Source organism: Podarcis gaigeae, assembly GCF_964106915.1.
Source record: "Podarcis gaigeae genome assembly, chromosome: 10".
NCBI classification, from domain to species: domain Eukaryota; kingdom Metazoa; phylum Chordata; class Lepidosauria; order Squamata; family Lacertidae; genus Podarcis; species Podarcis gaigeae.
Genome location: NC_139686.1, coordinates 74,479,988 through 74,497,719, shown reverse-complemented (window position 1 = coordinate 74,497,719; position 17,732 = coordinate 74,479,988). Strand labels below are relative to the sequence as shown.

General features: G+C 41.7%; 1 protein-coding gene across 1 annotated transcript in view; it reads left to right on the top strand.

The window, feature by feature from the left end:
- Positions 1–17,732, top strand: part of CAMK1D (calcium/calmodulin dependent protein kinase ID) — a 243,534-nt gene that overhangs the window by 215,396 nt on the left and 10,406 nt on the right. The window contains exons 7-10 of the mRNA XM_083701646.1: positions 7,581–7,693; positions 8,462–8,540; positions 15,179–15,266; positions 16,411–16,549. Coding sequence (XP_083557772.1) covers positions 7,581–7,693; positions 8,462–8,540; positions 15,179–15,266; positions 16,411–16,549 — 419 coding nt within the window. The remainder of the gene's footprint in view (positions 1–7,580; positions 7,694–8,461; positions 8,541–15,178; positions 15,267–16,410; positions 16,550–17,732) is intronic.

The following is a 17,732-nucleotide window of genomic DNA, read 5'->3' as shown; positions in this document are numbered from 1 at the left end:
GAAAACTGTCATCCTCAATTATACACTGAGAGCAGATCTATTGATTGCTCCAGCCCACAACACAACTGCCAGGGGATCGAGAGATAATCACCCAACGATCCTACATGAAGATGTCATATGTTATTGGGGAGGGGGAGAAATGCTCAAACCATGTCATTTAAAAGTCATTTCCTCTTCACTAAGAATTCTGAAAATTATAGTTTATGGAGTTAGGGAAGTTAGGGCATCTCTTCAAGTTACAATTCTTAGGGGGGAAGCTATGACAGTTAAAGTGGTAGAAAGCCATGATGGGTTTGTGGTGTTGAAAAACCATGACATCCTCCAGAATACTCCATATGATCCCACCCTCCTTGCAGCACCCACCCTGTTTTGCCTCTCTAGCCTTTTCTTTCCCCTTTGCCTTCTTTGCCCAGTTCTTCTCCAGCTCCACCACATCCCTTCTGCCCTGGAATGTGGACAGCGTGGTTTTTAACATGCTGAGCGGCAACTATTTTGTTACAGATCTCAAATCAGTGTGCTACACAAGTGATGCTTATTTGAAAAATGGAACTCAGAGAAGCAGTCTTCTTGTCTTCCAGATTAATGTTTTTCAATTAATGCCCTTTATCTAGAACTGAGGGAGGAGGCTGAAGGCAAGCAGAGAAAGCATCACAGCTCCCAAGAAATCCTGTCAAGGCTGATTTTTACTAAGTGGTCCCTTGGCAAAAATATTGTGAAGAATGACTGTCACTTTGTTTTGTACATGACAATTCTTGAGCTGACTCTCAATGGAAATATTGGCATTTGCTGTAGGAGAGAGAGAGAGTTGTGTATTGTTCATTTAGGGCTTATCCCCGTGAACCTTTTGCCCCACTCTTTCTGGGCAGAGCTTCAGTGCTCATAGCTGTCAACGTTTCCCTTTTGATTTTATTTTTTTAAATAATATTTTAATAAATTTTACAAAAAAGTTTAACATAACTACAAAAATCAAAAATAATCACAATAAACAACAAACAACAAACATCAAAATACAAAACAGGAAAAAAACAAAGAGAAAACATAAAAAAGAAAATTTAACATAGAAAAAAAGAAGAACTCTCTCTCAAGTTAATATCCTTCAAAACCTTATTTTCCTTACTTCCACCCGCCTTCCTTTCTTGTATTCCACTTTAAAAATTAGTTTAGCAAGATCATTCATTATTCAGTTTTAATAAGTTAATATCCTTCAAAACCTTATTTTCCTTACTTCCACCCGCCTTCCTTTCTTGTATTCCACTTTAAAAATTAGTTTAGCAAGATCATTCATTATTCAGTTTTAATAAGGTAATATCCTTCAAAACCTTATTTTCCTTACTTCCACCCGCCTTCCTTTCTTGTATTCCACTTTAAAAATTAGTTTAGCAAGATCATTCATTATTCAGTTTTAATAAGGTAATATCCTTCAAAACCTTATTTTCCTTACTTCCACCCGCCTTCCTTTCTTGTATTCCACTTTAAAAATTAGTTTAGCAAGATCATTCATTATTCAGTTTTATCCTTATCCCTCCCTTCATATTCTTATTTGTCTTAATCACTAGAACCCCTTCATTTCATTTTCAATGTCCTCAGCGTTCAAAAATTTTACAATGTTTTTGTAAGTAAACTTTAAACTTCTTCCAATCCTCTTCCACCTGTTCTTCTCCTTGATCTCGAATTCTGCCGGTCATTTCTGCCATTTCCATATAATCCATTACTTGCATCTGCCATTCTTCCAGGGTGGGTAGGTCTTGTGTCTTCCAGTGCTTTGCGATGAGTATTCTTGCTGCTGCTGTGGCATACATAAAAAAGGTTCTGTCCTTCTTTGGCACCAATTGGCCGACCGTGCCCAGGAGAAAGGCCTCTGGTTTCTTCAGGAAAGTATACTTAAATACCTTTTTCAATTCATTATAGATCATTTCCCAGAAAGCCTTAATCCTTGGGCACGTCCACCAAAGGTGAAAGAATGTTCCCTCAGTTTCTTTACATTTCCAACATTTATTATCGGGCAAATGATAGATTTTTGCAAGCTTGACTGGGGTCATGTACCACCTGTAAATCATTTTCATAATATTCTCTCTTAAGGCATTACATGCCGTGAATTTCATAGCGGTGGTCCACAACCGTTCCCAGTCAGCAAACATAATGTTATGACCAATATCTTGTGCCCATTTTATCATAGCAGATTTAACCGTTTCATCCTCAGTATTCCATTTCAACAGCAGATTATACATTCTCGACAATATCTTAGCACTGGGTTCTAGCAGTTCTGTTTCCAACTTTGATTTTTCCACCTGGAAGCCATTTTTCCTGTCCAAATTATAGGCCTCTCTTACTTGAAAATAGTGTAGCCAATCCTGCACCTTGTCTTTAAGTTTCTCATAACTCTGCAATTTCAATTTGTCCCCTTCCTGCTCCAACACTTCTCATAGTTATCCTTAAATAAGTTAACATTCTTAGAAGTCATATTCACCCCTAGGTATTTTACTTTTTTCACCAATGTTAGGTCTGTTTCTTCCTGAAACCTTTCTTTCTCAATCGGTGTTAGATTCTTCTCTTAAACCATAGTTTTTGATTTGTTCAGTTTAAAGCCTGCCACTTGACCAAATTCCTGTATTATTTCCAAAGCTCTTTTAGTACTAGGGATTGGCTCCTGCAATGTCAATACTAGGTCATCTGCAAAAGCTTTAAGTTTATAATGTTTAACTCCGACCTGTATACCCTGAATCTGTTGGTCCCTTCTGATCATGTTCAACAAAACCTCCAGGACTGAAATAAAGAGCAAAGGGGAAATTGGGCAGCCTTGTCGTGTCCCTTTTTCTATTTTAACCTCTTCTGTAACTGCATTATTCACTATTAATTTTGCTTTTTGTTCTGAATAAATCGCACCTATACCATTTCCAAACCTTTCTCCAACCCCCATCCCCTGCAAATTTGTCATCATAAAACTCCAAGAAATATTGTCAAAGGCTTTCTCCGCATCAATGAATATCAAAACAGCTTTTGAGTTAATATTGACTTGTAACTTTTCCAAAATGTCAATTAAGTTCCTCATGTTATTTGACAGATGTCTACCTGGGAGAAAGCCAGCTTGGTCTTTATGTATCATTCCTGCCAGTACTTTTTTCAACCTTTTGGCCAAAATATCTGCAAAGATTTTGTAATCCACGTTGAGTAGGGATATGGGGTGGTAGTTCTTGAGTTGTGTCTTTTCAGACTCATTTTTCGGTATAAGCGTGATGTAAGCTTCTTTCCACGACTCCGGCGCTTTTCCCCCCTCCATAATTTCATTGCAAACCTCCATTAGCGGTTGAATTAAATAATCTTTCATAACTTTGTAATATTTGGAGGTTAGCCCGTCCGGGCCTGGAGACTTTCCTAGTTGCAATTCTGAATGGCACCTTCGACCTCTTGTTCAGAGATTTTATCATTCAATATTAATTTGTTCTCTTGAGATATTTTTTGTAGTCCATTTGTTTCCAAAAATTTCTCAATTTTAATCTCATTCTGTGGTCCTTGTGCGTACAATTGTTTGAAGTATCTCTGGAAGCAGTCTTTAATCTCCTGTGGATTTTGTATATTCCTGCCATTCACTTCAAGATTAGTCACTGTGTTTAACTTTTGTCTTTTCTTCAACTGCCAAGCTAGCAGCTTTCCACATTTATTAGCCTATTCAAAAGTCTTTTGTCTTCCATTCTATATCCTGATTTACCATTTTCAGATATTGTACCTGATGTAATTTAATTTCTCGCAAAATCTCTTGTGACTTTGGTTTAGTCTTTAATCTCTTCTCTCCTTCTCTAATATTTTCCAAGATCTTTTCTTTTTTCTCCTCTTGAAGTCTCCTCTTTATAGCATTTTGTTGAATCAAAAAGCCTCTCATTACAGCTTTACTTGCGTCCCAGATTACTCTTTTTTCCACTGTTGACTTCAAATTTATTTCAAAATAGTCTTTCATGATTTTTTGGGCCTTCTTAATGATTTCTGGATCTCTAAACAAGGTGTCATTCATTCTCCATCTAAAGGATGGAGATTCGGTGTTAATTTCCTGTCCATTCTCACCGGGTTATGGTCAGAGCAGATTTTTGGGCAGATTTCCACTTTTCGAATCTTGGGTGCCATCCCTCTAGTAATCAAAATTTGGTCGATTCTTGTCCAAGTCATATTGGCTTCAGAAAAGAAAGTCCCCTCTCTACCTAGGGGGTTCTTAGTTCTCCAAATGTCAATCAAATCCATATTGTCTGTCATTTCAAAAACGGTCTTTGGTAGTCTTCCATCTTTTGTAAGTACCTGTCTTTCAGATTTGTCCATATTAATCGACACTACGCCGTTCATGTCTCCCATCAAGATAATATTTTGGTCCATAAAGTCCAGCAACGTCTCATGCAGTTTCTTATAACACTCTGATTTCCCCTCGTTAGGTGCATAGACTCCAATTATTAATAGTTTCTCTCCTTGAAATTGTATTTTGATTGCCACAAATCGTCCATGTTCATCTTTAAAAAGAAATTTTGGTGATAATTTCTCTTTTGCATAAATCACAACTCCTCTTTTTTTTAACTTTGTCCGATGAGATAAATTCTTGGCCTAGCCTTTTATTTATCAGTAGTTTCCTGTGGAGTCTTGTTATATGTGTTTCTTGTAGACAGATCAGGTCCATTTGTTCCTTTTTCAGCATATGGAAAATTCTCTTCCTCTTGCTAGGGGAATTCATACCCCTAATGTTCCAAGTTAATATCTGCAGAGACATGTTGTAATTATTTTGATGTTCCTCCAACCGCTCCTTGAAGTTGCTCTTGGTCTGATGGCGGTGTCACTTTCTCTAGTTGGTCCAATCCCAAGGGGTGTCTTCCTAAGTCAAGTGGTCCCAGTCCTGGTGTTCCCGGTTCTTTTGTGCCGGCCTCTCTTTGTAGGTCTTCACCGAAGTCTCTCAAGAAGCTCACTTTATCTTCCTCTGATCTTATCTTTATTTTCTTTCCTTTGAATGTGAACGAGAGGCCTTGAGGGAATTCCCACCTGAACAAAATGCTATTTTTCCTTAACAGGCCTACCAAGTCTCCGTAGTTGGCTCTGAGATCAAGTAAATATTTTGGGATGTCTTTAAAAATTTCAATTCTCACACCTTGAATCTGGAGTGCTTTCTTGTAGTGGAGACTCAGTATTTTGTCTCTTTCTTCTTTTGACCTTAGAACAATCAAACAGTCTCTCGCTCTATTTTTCCTTTTGATCCTTCCCAATCGAAAAGCACTCACTATCTTAAATTCTTCTTTTTCTAAGTCCAGGTCCCAGCAATCCTCAAATTCCGATGTAAGAAATTCTATTAAATCTCCTTCTTCTGCTTCTCGGACCGCCCTAATTCTCAAATTAGTCTGTTTCTCTTTAAGTTCAATCAAGGAGAATTGTGCCCTGTAATCATCCAATTTTTTATTGGCGGTATCTTTTCTTCTACCGCCAGTACCCTCTCCTTCGCTTCCTCTGCTGTCTTCTTTGTCTCCTTGGATTCCTGCAGCAGCCTGTCGATAGCCTGGGTATTAGAATTCACTTTCTGCCCCACATCATTTACTTTCTGCCCCAGATCATTAATAGTTGAAGTATTTAAATCAATCTTGGCTGTCAGATTTTGTAGGGCTGAAAGAATCTTGTCTAGTGTTGTAGAATCTGATCCTGCTCCTTTTGGTTCTTCTCTTTCTGTGGCTTGTGGGGCAGGGAGTCCTGCTACTGATGCTCTTCTATGCAACTGTTGTCTGATTTTAGCTCTTGTTGTTTTTTCCTGAGACTTTTCCTGAGACTTATCTTGTTGTTTGTCTTGATCCATTACTTTGCCTCTGAGAGTCAAGGTCATTCACACAGTTTCCAGGCTTGATTCTTGGCAATGCAAAAATGACAGCTGCAGTGGAAAATCCCCAGCTATAACACAAAGTTCCTCTAGGGGAGCAGAGTAGCAAAATGTATCAATGGTGATTGTTAAACAGTAACTTCATACACTTCCCAGTTGTTACACAAATTAAAAACAGTTGCAGACTTGAAAGTTTCCTTAAATGGTTACCATTCTCTCGCAGAAATCTACAGTAAAAATTACAATGTCTATAAAACGGTGCATTCACAGTGACCTTTCAGTTGTTTAAAGCGGTCCGATGTCAAGGATTAAGTGGTGGGTTTTTCTCCCCCCTTCACAACTTATGTGGGGGGGGGATTCGTCTGTCGGACAGTTGGATTTAGCTCTTTTTATAAAAAAAGTCAATGGTTCAAAGCTCCATTGTCCCTTGCTTTCATCCTATTTACAAGATCGGCAAAGCGGACTTCCTGTTTACACTTTGCCGATTTCAGGTCCAAATTCAAAGTTAAAGTCCCAGATCAAAGTGCCAAAATCAAGTTCAAAGTCCAATTTTAGTAAATCATTATTCTTTGATCTTTTCCAATTTTTCCAATTCTTACTCACGGGTAGATGTTTCAGTTCGTAGTTTCACAGGAAAAAGGTCAGCGCTCTCTGGTAACTGCTGTGCAGCTTCTCTCCGCAGAAGTAGCGATCGACTCCAGCACAGCGCCAAACCCCCGCTCCGCTCCGAAGCTCTTTACAGAGCTTCTTTGACAGTTCGGGGGGGTGCAAAACGTGCCCACTGAGTGCCATGGCCCCAGGCTTCTCCCGCCTGCGGGTTTTTGAGGGTCCTCCGCTTCGCTGTAGCGGTGGACCCGATTTCTGCGGAGCTTCTCCCTCCGATTCAGAGGGAATCTGCCATTACCGATGGCGCCGCCTCCGGAAGTCCCAATGTTTCCCTTTTTAAAAGGGAAATTCCCTTATTCCAAATAGGATTCCTCACAAGAAAAGGGAAAAGTTGACAGCTATGTCAATGCTCCTTGTCCAAGTGGTTTTTTTGTTTTTTGCCCCAAACTTTCACAGCAAACTTGGGTTTTCCACAGATTGATGGCTGCTCAGATCACTGGCACCAGGCATAGGGGGTGCAAGGGGTTCTAGCCTCCTCAATATTTTGAATTGGGGGCCCAGCTCCCCCCAATATTGAGGGGCCGACATCCCCCGCCACTGCCAGTGCACCCCAGCCTCCATCCAGGAGTTGGGAGGGGGCTGGGACCAGCGAGGGCGAAGATTGCTCTCCATGAGTCCCACCCCTGCTGGCCACATGCTGAGGAGAGGACGGGGGAAAGGGGGGCATGTCAGCACCCCTGGCTCAGCTTCAGCTTTTAAGAGTGTGTCTTTGTGGGGAGGGAAAGCTCTGGAGCAAAGAAAGGGGGCACTCAGACACAAGGAAAGGTAAGTGTGGTTGGGCCCTTATTCTATGGGATCTTAAAAAGTGTATATTTACTTAAAATAGAGTCAGTTCTGAATTAGTGATGCCCTAATTCAAAGCTTCACATATGGTGTAACTTTCTACTCCTACGGCCCACTTGAGACAGCTCAAAATTATTGTGGCCCGTGAATCACAAAATGGTGAAATACTGGGGGGGGGGGGGGTAGGCTGACATTCCATTTGGAAGTCCAAAGTTAATTGTGAAAAACTGAAGTTCTACTTCAATCACTTGTTCTCATGTGACTCAAAATGTCCTGCTTTTTAAAAAATTGTGTGTATTAGGCTCTGTGGGTATCCTCCCTTCTATGATGAAAATGACTCCAAGCTTTTTGAGCAGATCCTTAAAGCAGAATATGAATTTGACTCTCCATATTGGGATGATATCTCTGACTCTGGTAAGGAGCAAGTAGAATCACAAATTAGGTACTTATTCATATCAGTATCCTTTGTTGTTAGTGAACATACTTTTTTCTGCATTGTTTTAAATACTGCCTTCCCCTCTCTTCCCAACAATACATACTCATCTCTTCTTCTGAATCCTGGCACTTCTTGTATTCCACTTTTCCTCCAGCTCCCACATTGTAAGCATAATGTGGGAATAAGAGGACTCGTCCACACTTGCTTATTTTAAAATAATTTATACAGATTGCAGAATTTAGCATTTCTTGGTGCAGAATTTATATGACCTGGTCATAGACATTTTTTAGAAGGCATAGACCTAGCCTATGATTCATTCACTGTGATGGAAGTTGACTTTTTCAGTTCACGCTTTATATGAGCAAATTCCTGGTCCCCAAAATATTCAGCTACCATCACGTATGAGAAATCTAGTAATAATAATTCGGTAAGGAAGATGTGGCTTTATGAATAAAAATGGCAGTCTGAGGAGACACATAAATGTAGAATTGAATTACATTATGTATGGTCGTTCACTTGATTGACTTATGACTGCTTTAACGCCTTATATGTGTATAAAATGCTCCTTACTTTAATCTACTACCAGAACCTGCACCCTAACCCCATATCTCCCAGTGTTATGTCTCCCAGTGGGACACCATCATATTGTTTCAGAGGATTAGATGACTGCAATGAGCAAATTAAGATGAGCCTTTAATACCACTGTGTGCTTTTCTTGTACTTCCTCCTTCCTTCTCTGAAAACAGCCAAAGATTTTATTCGGAATTTGATGGAGAAAGACCCAAACAAAAGATATACCTGTGAGCAGGCAGCCCGACATCCCTGGTAAGCAGTTACTCAGTTCATTGCCATGTCCAGAAATTGTCAACACCATTTGTCTCCATCATTAATCAGTGATTATCAAACTCTTCACTCAAGGGGTAAATACCAAGGAAGCACAAAAGAGAGCAATTACCTTGAAAAATCCTTGCTTAATGGCTCCCACCGAGCATCATAGCCAGCAATGGCATAACAGTCAACAGCATTGAGCTGTGATTGCAATCACATTACAGAGAAAGGTTTGAGACTCAGACTTTGCAGGCAAGGAGGCGGTGTCAACGGAGAACAAAAGCAGAGAAAAACAGAAACCTCACTCACAATAAAATAAGAGCAAATCACTATTCACACATAGCCAGCTGTGTTCAATGAATTCAGAGGGGAGGGGTATATTCAGTGTCATGGCCGTCCTACCCCATCCTTAATGCATACGTGCACATGCCCAATGAAACTCAAATCAGGGTAAGGTGTGCGCATGATAATGCATGCTGGACCTACGTACACACATGTGCTATTTGTTACAACGGAAGCAGGTGAGTGGCTGTGATCCCATTGTCCCACCAAATCTTCACTTTGCTATATTGTCAGTGTAAAACAGAAATGCAACAAGAACGTAGGAAGAGCAGCACTAAATCAGACCCTGGGCCCTTCAAGTCCAGCATCGTGTTTCCACAGCGGCCAACCAGGTCCCTATGGGAAACCTACAGGACATGGGGCAAGAGCCCTCTCCTGCTCTTCTTTCCCAGAAACTGGTCTTCCTAGGTGTCCTGCCTCTGATCCTGAGGGTAGAAGAGAGCTATCCACAGTAGTCTGAACCTGTCTACTTTCTCTTTAAAGTTGGCAGCCAGCACCACATAGGAAATCCTGTAGTTTAACTATGGACTCTTTGAAGAAGTTCTTCAATTTGTCTCTCCCAAATCTCCACCATTCAGTTTCACTGGACGGCCCTGAATTCTAACTGGAAAATGTCAGCGTGAATCGGAAGTTTGTAGGCCACAGAATCTAGCATTGAAGTGCTCTTCACATCTGTTCAGAACCATTTCCAACAAAAAGGACATGTGAGAAACCTTTAACCATTGGTCAAAAACTTCACAAAGAGAAGGAAATAGTGTATATTTGAATGACATCATTCCATCACAGGCCTCAGGAAATTAAATAAGTCATAAAAATGATATCTCAAGCACAGATCAAATGATCAGGAACATACCTACCAGCAGAAAAGTAGGTCACCTTTTTATATTTTTGAATGGAAAATAATTTTCCAAGATGTTTTATCCAACATACACAGCTTATTGGCCTGGATGATCATTTCTGTTAGTTACTGGAATAAAATATAATACACACATTTGAAGAGCTCCAAACACAATTTTTCTTTTCATTTAACCATTTGATTCCCAATCAGCAATTGAATGCTGTTGCTAAAGGCCTGACAACATTTTTCTCCCAACCTTTTATCCATAATTCAGGCTTTGAATATAGGCCATCAGTTACAAAGACTGTTCACCATGTTAGTATTGTAATGCCCCCTTCTTGCACACAGTGCTCTGGAGTTACTAGTGCTTATGTCTTGTTGAAATCAATACCATGCATTGACAGAAGTCCTACAGATATCAATTTAAGTGTGCTTAAGCCTTCAATTTTGAAGCCTACAGTGAAATACTGTGAGTCTGGCACCCCAGTACTAAATAACAAATAGCTCACATTGGGCTGTGCTATATCATCATCATCATTTCAATTTATATACTACACTTCATCCATAGATCTCAAGGTGGTGCACAACATAACAATACAATAAAACAGACAAAATACATAATAAAAATAAGAACAAAACCAAACCAATAATCCCCCCTCCCACAACACATTTAAAAGGGTATTGGATGTTAATCAGCCAAAGACCTGGTCAAAGAGGAATGTTTTCGCCTGGCACCTAAAGGTGTACATAAGGAAAGTATTTGTCTACTCAGTGAAAACTATTTCAATGCCTTGCAGTACAACTGGAGTCCTGATTATTACAGCATGCAAGTCTTATTAGAAAGATAACAGGATGGGAAAGAGGGATGGCAGGCAAGTAGGTTAAAAGTTGAGGGAGATCTTAAAGTTGCAACCTGACACCCCTAATAGTTCACCACCTGCTTATAGCTTTGTGTAGACCCTACGTTTCTACGTTTTTCCAAATCTGGCATATATAAAAGCAAAGGATCCATGCTGAGCCACAAAAGCAGGCCAGTGGGGAAGCCCTGTTGTAACAGGCAATGTTATTTGAAATAATCCACACATTTATATGGGTTGGTTTAACCTAAGAGGCAGGTGATTGTGGTCCCATCTGCAGGGATTATTTGTCAAGCAGAAGGTCTGGTCAAGCTACATTGCTTTGACATAGAACTTGGGGTAAACAGAGACAGGCAGTAATTTTCTGGGGCCTGATAAGTGTTTCAATTTTTTTCTTTCATGCAACATCTGTGATAATAAATGACAGCAATTACCCTGATTAAGTACATCTTGTCAAGGCAGAATCCTGATCCTGTACTAAACCACAGAGTTCAGTTTTTAATGACTCAAAGGGAAAAGATGAATGCACAGAATTGTCAGCTCAAGGGCTAGCCATAATTTTTCTTTTAAAAAAAATTGTAAGATCAGAGAGTGGAGGAAAAACCTATTTCATTCAAAGACTCTTAGGAAAAAATATAGGCTCATTTAATTTCTTTCAGAGTCCTTCAATTGTTTGTTAGAGCAAGGCCCAATAGTACAATTGCATCATTAAAAACAGTTTATGTAGAAGGATTATATTGTCACTCTGTGAAAAAGATGATTTACAGAGGAGTTGGTTCCCAGGCAATCCTATTTAAAGTGTGAAATGGCTCCCTTCGTTTAAACTCTTCTCTGGCCTCTCCCAGTGCTCTCTTTATTTTGGAATCTGATCGGCACTGGATATATATATGTTTCAGGAGTTATGCTCCTGCACCATTATCTGCTACACAAACTTTGTGCTTCCATCATCTGGGTGATTGTTTCCAATGAGGCTTTGGCGAGAGTGGCTTTCAATAAGTACATACAGCAGATTCTGAAAACAGTGGAATTGAGAACTTGCCCAGTGTTCCATATCTAGGCATATTGAGAACAAAGCTAAACCCTCCCAGAAACAAATCCAGGTTGCCCCCTGCCAAGCAACAGGTATTGCATTTTATCCTGTGTCCCAAAATTGTTGTCTTGTGCATTTCACCATTGCTGTTTCACATCATAGACTGCTGCTTGTGAGATCAGGGAACCGCACAGCATGACAACATCAGTATACAAGCTAAGTTGCTGTAGAGAAGGAGGGAGAGATTCAACTGGGGGGGGGGGGGGCAAACGTATTATTTTTTGTAACATTGGGTTCCATCCTCAGGAAAATGAATCCTCCCCCAATGCGTGTGTGTCTGTGTGCATGCACGCACGCATGCACGCGCACGCACGCACGCAGACACACACACCACACAAGACCAGGAAGATAAGAGATTGCATAACAATATAGGTTTGGAATTGGAAGGATCATCCCTAGAAAGCGAAGCATATTAGTAACACAAGATGACTCCCATTACTATTACATATAACCCAAGGTTAAGATGCTGCAGTATCACCTACAATCTATGCTAGAGAACAGTGGAAAAACAAGGCGGAGGAAGAGAAAAGCTATCAACAGCCCCTCATCTTGAAACCGCTGCTCACCTGCAGCCAACTGACAAGAGTAGCAAAGCACGTAACTCCTCAGTAAACCCAAGAGCCAGTTGCACTCTTTAATTAAAGGTAAAGGTAAAGGTACCCCTGCCCATACGGGCCAGTCTTGCCAGACTCTGGGGTTGTGCGCCCATCTCACTCAAGAGGCCAGGGGTCAGCGCTGTCCGAAGACACTTCCGGGTCACGTGGCCAGCGTGACATCGCTGCTCTGGTGAGCCAGAGCTGCACACGGAAACGCCGTTTACCTTCCTGCTAGAAAGCGGTCCCTATTTATCTACTTGCACCCGAGGGTGCTTTTCGAACTGCTAGGTTGGCAGGCGCTGGGACCGAGCAGCGGGAGCGCACCCCGCCGCGGGGATTCGAACCGCCGACCTTTCGATCGGCAAGCCCTAGGCGCTGAGGCTTTTACCCACAGCGCCACCCGCGTCCCACTCTTTAATTACTCAGTGTTAATTAAACCATTGTTAGTATGCTAGTGCGTACTGGGAGGCAAAAACAGTGTGCACCCAGGTATTACATGATGTGTAAACCATGTCTGATATATCCAAAACGAAACAAAAATTAGTAATATTAATTACTTCCCCCCTCATTTATGTACACAAACACACACAGATCAATATGCAAAGGATGCAGGTAATCTTTATCTAGGATTTCAGCCTAAGCAGGGCATTTCATAGGCAATTGGTTCTTTCATCTTACGCTGGCATTTCTCCAGCCTCCCACCCTGTGCAGGCCACCTCTGCCCCCTTCTCAGAGTATTGCTGATTCCCATCCTGCCATGGCACTGACTTCACACTATGGGTGTAGTGGAACATTTCAGGAGTCCTGCTGATGTTTCTGTACGGACAGAAGGAGGGATGCTCACTTGTCAGCAGCAAGATTGCTTCTGATACTTGAATCTGTGGCTGCCTCCTCAGTCTCCCAGACAGGCATCAACATGCTGCCCAACTACGTATTGTGGATGGAAATTCCTCCTGGTCAGTTAAATCTATTGTGCTTATTCATCCTAGTTAAACTGTCAGGAAAGATGCCAATTAGTGTCACTAGTTTTGTAGTTATCTCTGCACTGATAATAGTACCAAATACTTTCTTGATCCCCAGTTAATCCTGTATTTGTCATCTGGGCAGCCAGGATAGGTTAAAGTCAATGACCCAGCGATGAAAAAGGAATCGGGTCTCTGACCCTGAACCAATCACAGTTAGCTCTGTGTGTGTGTGTGTGTGTGTGTGTGTGCGTGTCATCAAGCCATAACTGAACAGGGTTTACCATAACTTTATTTTGGATATATATGCCATGTTTTATACCTCACATTTCAGGCAAATAGTGCAAGAGATTTACAAAAGACTCAAAACATTACCAGCACAATGGCACAATGCTATTTTTCTGCTCCAAAGTGAGCCCCATTGAATTCAATGCAGCCTGCTCACAGGCAATGCTAAACACCCTTAACAGGAAGTGTGAACACAGTCCTATACATGCCTGCCCCAATGCAAGTCCCATTCCACTCCATGGGGCTTATTCTCGCTCAGGTAAATGGTATAGGATTGCTTCCTGAATCGCGCTGGATGCAGGTTTCTGGCCACTTGCCTGCTGACTGGCACCACCTGCTTCCTTCACACCCAGCTCTTTCCCACTGGTTTCAGCCAGTGTTTACTTGTTTTAGGGTTCCATTATGGCTGCATGAAACTTCTTAAATTTCATTGATTTGTGCATTGCTGCACAAGACTTTTAATATTTCCCTTGGTAGTAATTAAGTGATTGATATGGGAACGAGAATGTTGTTAAGAGGGCATCACTTCATTCAGAGTCTTGCACAGTCTGTGCTTTTTTTGCTAAGATTTTGGGTATGAAAAACCTCACGATCAGATTTGATTTAAAACTATGTGGTGTTAGTTCATTGCTTAGGGGCTATCCACAACACAATAGACCTTGAGTGCTTTTAGAAACAGCTGCATATCCTGAGGCAGGAAAAAAATAGCAAGCAAGCCAGTTAAAGCTTAAAAGTTATGTCTAGAGAAAAACATTGAATTTCAAGAAAGGTCTTGCAGCATTTTCCTTTGGCTTTAAGGGAGGGGTGACTGGGAGGGATGCACATGTGGGGCTTTGGACTGATCTACTGCTAAAGGTACCACAATTAATGGGAGAGGAGCTTCTGATGAGCAGCAAGTAGCAATGGTGGACATGGCTATTCCCTATTCCCTGTTGCCATCTAAAACAAAGCCCAAATGTCTGTATCTGTGTTTGCACACTTGTATACTTCTTCCTGCTCCTGCCTCTCCCATCAGTGGCGTAGCGTGGGGGGTGCAGGGGGGGCCGGCCGCACCGGCCGCAACATCTGGGGGGGGGCGCTAATCTAGTGGAAGAGACTCGAGTGCTAAAATCCACGGGTTAGAGGGCGCAAATTACTTGCCTTGCCCCGGGTGCTGACAACCCACGCTAGGCCACTGTCTCCCATTTCTCCATTCAACACCCTTCGTTTCCACTCTTGCCTTCTCTCACTGTCAAAATATAGATTATAAACTTCTCAGGGTGGGGACCTGTCATGTAATAATGCTGCTATATTTATGATGATTTATTGTTGTTATTTTGCCACTGGCCAGTGCAGATGTCAAACAGGCCTGGGAGCAGAGCACACATGCCTGGTGACTGGAGCTGGTCTGGCCTGCTTCGGATTTATACCACACGTATGTTCAGCAGATGGAGGGCTTAGTTGATCTCCACCAGTGGGAAATGATGGACTTTTTTCTGTGTTTCACTGAAAAGTATCAATGCTGCAGCCCATTTTTCAATGAAGTCTATGGCCAAAATGTCAACTCATTTTAAGAGCACTAGATTGCACCCTATTCTTTGTAGAGTGAATAACAGAGAGGAGAGCATTGTAAAACAATATTCTGAACCAAACATTTCAAATGTCTCATTTATCTTTTTTCAGGATTGCTGGTGACACAGCCCTCAATAAAAATATTCACGAGTCCGTCAGTGCACAGATTCGCAAGAACTTTGCAAAAAGCAAATGGAGAGTAAGCTATCATGTTCTCAGTTGCTTGTACTGTTGGGAAGAAATTATTTTAGCTTTATAAGGGAGTCTGCTACAGAGCAAAACATGGAAATTTTCCCAATTTTCAAAAGAATGCTTCTGATTTCAATGGGAAAGTTTAGGTTGGCGTAGAGGTGCAATTCTTTTGTGAAGAAGTTCAGCTGAACTGGGCCCTGGGAGAGGTCCTCTGAGATAATGGACCCCATGTTTTCCTTTCTCCTTCTCCTTCTGCTTTATAAAGGAGAAAGTTGGGAAGAGGGGGGATAGTATGCTCCGGCCATATCCTCCATAGCACCCCAAACAATTCCAGTCTTGCAAGTCCAAAACATACATGCCCTCCACCTATATTTATTTAACTACTAAAATGCCTTTTTAGCAGTAGCCCTGGCCCAGCAAGTCAAGTTTAAAAACTGATGGCACCATTGATTTCAGTGGAACTTAAGCATAGCTAACTTTCTTGGAAGTGGTGATAACAATTAACTGGTTTCCAATTTCTAAACTACTAATTGGTATCTAATATTTAGATTTCACTTTACTTCTCTGTCTTCTTGCAGTATTGCTATATATAACTAGCAGTGCAATGGTCATAACTGTCTAGTCTTGTCCCTTTCTGAGGGTGGGAGTGGTGCTTTGGATTGGTCTAGTGGTGGAAGGGAAAGGGCATGAGAGATAGGGAAGGCCATGTTCAAAATGGTATGTGGTGATGTTCTTTGTTCTTGGGTCACACGTCCCAGACACCGTCCAATCACAGGTGGCATGGCACCATCTGCCCTACATAGCTACTGCTCATCACAGCTTTGGTTGTATGACCCTAAACCCTCAACACTTCAGCACTGGGGAGTGAAACAATATATTTGCTGAATGTGAATGTTTTCTCTTAGTATTGTGTGGAAATAATATTTTTGGAAGTAACTGTTAAAAACATACGCACAAAAGCCACACACACAAGCACATCACCAAATGATACAGTAAGACAACAGGACATCCTATCTGATTAAAGAGATGTCTTCCTTTGAAGTCTGGGGCGCTTTGTGCAAGGGCCACTTTTTCCCCTTCACCAGGTTCCAGAAGCCAGGAAAATACCCAAGAGCAGCTTGTTCATTTATTTCTGTGTTGTTGTTTTCCAGCAAGCATTTAATGCCACAGCAGTTGTGAGACACATGAGAAGGTTACATCTTGGCAGCAGTTTGGACAGTTCAAATGTGAGCATGTCAAGCTCCCTCAGCCTGGCGAAGCCCCCACCTGATGGAACAGCCAGGAAAGATTGTGAGTACAGGACCCCAGACTAGCAAAGCTTGCCAGATCTGAGACTAGGTATCAGCAGGCACTTGGAGAGCATCTGTGCCACCTCTCGCTCCCTGCTCTGCCTAGTGCACACCTCGCTCAAGCTGGGCTGGCTGCTTCTCTGCCTGCTTGCTTGGGCAACAGCCTTTCGTCATGGCACTGTCAGCTGCAGGTTGGGAGAAGGTGGCTAAACAAGACAGCTAGAGAGCAGGCAGCTCAGGAGGATGGCACTGGGCAGCAGCAAGAGGGTGGCAGGGAGGGCCTGCCTCCTTGCTCTGCTTAATTATAGAGTCAGACCTGAATCATTGCATTGGAGCATAGGAAGCAGCCTTGTGCTGTCAGACTGTTACCAGCTCAGTATTGTCTTGACTGGCAGTAGAAGACATTTTCACCACCTGCTATGCGAACTAGAGATGAATGAGGATTGGGCCTGGGGCCTTCTGCATGCACTGAGTCGTGGCCCCTCCCAGCATAACACATTAAAGACGTTGTTTTTGGCCTGTATTTCCTGAAACACAGGGATCTTACCTAGTGCTGAATCATCTTTCTCCCAAAAGCACAGCATGTCTCCCAGTTGGTTCACTTGGACAGCACAACTGTCATTTATATTTGAATAAATGGGATGCCTCTTATCTGCAACTGCTGTTTTCTCTCTGGAGATCAAACATTTGCACATTGGTATATTGTCAACAACTCAGTTCTGCACGGGCATTTTTGCCATGAATATCCAAAGAGTTTATAATCCAGTTTATAATACAGGATCTGAGTATCATGTCCAGAAAAGAGCTTTCCTTTCCCCCCTCCTTTTGAACAATTTGATGAGGGGAAGTGAAGAAACCAAGAATGATACTGTTTGGCAAATGAAACGGCTGGGGAGAGTGAGACAAAAAGTGAACACATTTCACACTTTTGCAGAGCCCAGATAGACTAAGGATCAGACCTGCTGTTGAGCCAAGTGAGGCAGCCACCATAGGCAACAGATTTGGCATAGCACAAAAGGACAGCAAATTGTTGGGTATTTAGTTTTTATTTTTGAAACATAATACATAGGTTTTTTTTAATTTGTTACTGCTAGTAAATTAAATAATTGTTGAAAGGAATGCTCCCAAGCAATGTTAGAAGAAGGAGCCCAAAGAAGTTGCTTTTCAAAGTGGTTAGGTTTCCT